The 4,138-nt window shown below is 36.1% G+C and overlaps 1 protein-coding gene across 1 annotated transcript; it reads right to left on the bottom strand.

Annotated features, from left to right (window-relative positions):
- Positions 1-260: 260 nt before the first annotated feature.
- Positions 261-1,223, bottom strand: LOC138069445 (olfactory receptor 2W1). The gene has a single exon (XM_068960741.1). It carries the CDS (start codon positions 1,221-1,223, stop codon positions 261-263), a length of 963 nt encoding a protein of 320 aa, XP_068816842.1.
- Positions 1,224-4,138: the final 2,915 nt, after the last annotated feature.

Here is a 4,138-nt window from a genome sequence, read left to right as displayed (position 1 = left end):
GTGTCTTCTCACTCTTTTGCATCATGATAAAGAGGTAATAGACTTAAGTTACAAAGACCTTTTACTCAAGATAATGATAATAATGTCATAATCAGAGGCATAAAAAGTAGGATGATTATAATATTGTTTGCATCCACAAAATGTCTGCCTACAAGAATTAATATGTTAATTGACCTCTGTGATCTAGGGATTCCTTGCCTCACTAAAAGTGAAAGGCAATGAGAAAGCATTTTATTGCCTTATCCACGCTAACTTTTTTCCTATGACTTCCAGTTTCTCTTTAGTGTTGTAAATTTGTGGTCAACTCTCATCAGCTTCTTCAGTGCATCTTTCATGTCCTTATTTCTTAAGGTGTAAATGAGAGGGTTGAGACTTGGAGTGATGATGGTGTAAAAGAGAGTGAGGAACTTACCCTGCTCTTTGGAGGCATTGTTACCTGGTTGCAGGTAAAGGTAGATAATAGCTCCATAGAAGATGGACACTATGGTGAGATGAGACCCACAGGTATTAACTGCTTTTCTCTGGCCTGCTTTCGACTTCATTCTCAGCACAGCTTTGGCAATGTAGCCATAGGATACAAGAATGAGGATGAGTGGTGTAAGGACAATGACAATGCCTAAAGCAAAAACAGACATTTCAACTGCTGTGGTGTCTATGCAGGCTATCTTGACCATAGCTGGCAACTCACACAAGAAATGATCCAGAAGGTTGTTTCCACATCTAGGCAAATTCAGGGTGAGTGTACATAATACCAGAGAATTGGCCAGACTAATACTCCAGACTGTGATAACCATCTTGAGGCATAAATGTGGGTTCATGATGACCAAATAATGCAAGGGCTTACAGATAGCTGTAAAACGATCATAGGACATAACAGCTAGGAGAAGGCACTCGATGGAGCCAAACCACATGTAAACATAGAGCTGAATGACACAGCCCACATAGCTGATGGTCTTATCATGTCCCCACAAGTTAACCAGCATCTGGGGTATGATGCTGGTTGTGAAACATAGATCTAGGAGAGATAAATTCCGGAGGAAAAAGTACATTGGTGTGTGGAGATGGGAATCCAGGAGAGATGCAAGAATGATGGCTGTGTTACCGACCAAGGTAATTAAGTAGAAGACAGTGACAACTCCTGACAGGACCATCTCCAGTTTGGGATGGTCAGAGAAGCCAAGCAGAATGAAGCCATGTAGAGAAGTGTAATTTCTCTGGTCCATAATCCTTCAGTGTCAAATCCTAGAATGAGAAGAGCAAGAGAAAGAGGAGTGGAGAAGGAGAGAGAGGAAAGTGTTGAAGGAAGTGGTGGTGGTGGAGGAGGAGAAGGAGAAGAAGAAAAAAAGAAGGAAATTGGTCAACATAGACTAAGTAAATTAGTGAAATACAGGAGTAAACAAAGGGGGAGAATTTATATTAATTAATCATTGAAAAAATTAATCGTAAAAGTGTTGCCCAACTAACCTGGTATTTGTGGTAGTTTCTTTTATAAATAAATAAATTTAAATTTAATATTATATCAATAATAAATGACATTTAACATTATATTTAATAAATATTTATTATATGTTACAATATAAATATTATGATAAACAATATTAACTAGATAATAAATTTCATGTTATATTAAATTAAATATTATATTTTAATGTACATTAAAAATAAATACATCTAATATTTTTATAATTAAATTTATTTATTTTTAACTGAAAGGGAATTGCTTTACAGTATTGTATTGTTTTCTGCCAAACATCAACATGAATCAGCCATAGGTATAGCTATGTCCCCTCCCTCTTGAACCTCCCCCAAAATAAATAAATTTAATATTATATTTAATATATAAATTTAATATTATATTTTTATCTAGATGACCTTGGGAGTTCACTCTTAAACTCAAGGTCTGAATTTTCTCAAATGTTAATTTGAAGTTTGAACTAGAACTATTTCTAAGATGATGTGACTCTATGATGTCACTTCTAAAATATCACTAGTGTGATATAGGAAACTTACTCCTAATTGAGTGAAGAGGAGCTAAAAAGCCTCTTGATGAAAGTGAAGAGGAGAGTGAAAAAGTTGGCCTAAAGCTCAACAGTCAGAAAATGAAGATAATGGCATCTGGTCCCAACACTTCATGGGAAATAGATGGGGAAACAGGAGAAACAGTGTCAGACTTTATTTTTTGGGGCTCCAAAATCAGTGCAGATGGTGACTGCAGCCATGAAATTAAGACACGCTTACTCCTTGAAAGAAAAGTTATGACTAACCTAGATAGCATATTGAAAAGCAGAGACATTACTTTGGCGACTAAGGTCCGTCTAGTCAAGGCTATGGTTTTTCCTGTGGTCATGTATGGATGTGAGAGTTGGACTGTGAAGAAGGCTGAGCGCCGAAGAATTGATGCTTTTGAGCTATGGTGTTGGAGAAGACTCTTGAGAGTCCCTTGGACTACAAGGAGATCCAACCAGTCCATTCTAAAGGAGATCAGCCCTGGGATTTCTTTGGAAGGAATGATGTTAAAGCTGAAACTCCAGTACTTTGGCCACCTCATGTGAAGAGTTGACTCATTGGAAAAGACTGTGATGCTGGGAGGGATTGGGGGCAGGAGGAGAAGGGGACGACAGAGGATGAGTTGGCTGGATGGCATCATGGACTCGATGGACGTGAGTCTGAGTGAACTCCGGGAGTTGGTGATGGAAAGGGAGGCCTGGCGTGCTGCGATTCATGGGGTCACAAAAAGTCGGACACGACTGAGTGGACTGAACTGAACTGACTCCTAATTGAGTCAGTGAATTTACTTGTAACACATAATTATTTGGCTTATGTTGGAATGAAGGAGTGGTCCTATTTCCATATCTTGTTTACTAATTTGATTTATACCTTTTTTGCCCCCAGTGTATTATGTAGTAGATCTGGCATTTATCCTTAGTACCTTCATTTTTCTTAATTCAATACCTAATATAGCACCAAAACTGGTACATTGTTCATTCAAAAGTATCTGTTAACCATTCTGTCACTTTAAAAAATGTCCTCTACCACACTCTAATTCAAAAAATTACCATTCTGATTAATGATAATGACAATGAGAAGGTTGTACAAATGAGTGGGGAGGGCATATATGGGAAATATCTATACCTTTCTCTCAGTTTTGCTATAAACTTGAAACTGCTCTTTAAAAAGTTGAATAAAAAGATAAAAAACTTAGAGAAATACATTAATGAAAATTAACAGTTAAATATCAAACTAGTGATGCTATCTTTTTGTCTAGGACAAGTTGTGTTGTTTGTTTCTTATGACATTTCAAATATATTTCCTGAATATTTTGAATAAATTACTTCAAACTGTGGCCATGATTCACAAGTGGACACATTCAGGACACTAACTGGTAGGCTAGTTGAAATAGTTAAGAGAGTCATTTGGTGATTTCCTCAGAATTAACTTTCCAAGAATCATTTGAGTCTAGGTCTTGCCGTTGACCAAGTTGGATAGTAAGAAAAAATTAACTGAAATGTATTGTAAGTCTTCACATACCATTTGAGTTCTATAATGTCTAATTAGGGGGATGAATCAGCAATTAATGCTTATTTTCTTGACAGATGTTGTTTATGTAATTGTGCCCAAACTCTGAATAAGGCAGAACTTCAGTTAAAATATATGGATAAAAAAATGAAAATTCTTTAAAAATTAAAGACAGTGAAGAAGGACTTCCCTGGTGGTCTATTGGTGAAGACTCCAGGCTGCCAATGCAGGGGGGCCTGGATTTGATTCCTGGTTAGGGAACTAGATTACATGACACAACTAGAATATCCCAAATGCTACAATGAAGACTGAAGATTCTGTATGCCACAACTAAGACCTGGCACAGCCAAATAAATAAATATTAAAAAAATTAAAGACAATGCAGTTAATTTCTTAACTATTTCCATTATTACTCTAGCCTTCAAAGATTAATTTAGGAGGGGAAAACATCCTTCTACCTATTAAAAATATGACATAGGAAATCTTCAGATAATTTTTCATGAACATGAGGAGATTTAGAAATGGATAAAAAATCTGAGTCCTTTCTAGCTCTACAGTTTTCATGAATAAAATACTGTATTTTATTTTTAATTTAATCTACAGTTCTCTCTTTTTTTTTAAA

This window comes from Capricornis sumatraensis, chromosome 22, assembly GCF_032405125.1.
Source record: "Capricornis sumatraensis isolate serow.1 chromosome 22, serow.2, whole genome shotgun sequence".
NCBI classification, from domain to species: domain Eukaryota; kingdom Metazoa; phylum Chordata; class Mammalia; order Artiodactyla; family Bovidae; genus Capricornis; species Capricornis sumatraensis.
The sequence above is the reverse complement of the archived record's forward strand: the minus strand, read 5'-3'. Positions and strand labels throughout refer to the sequence as shown.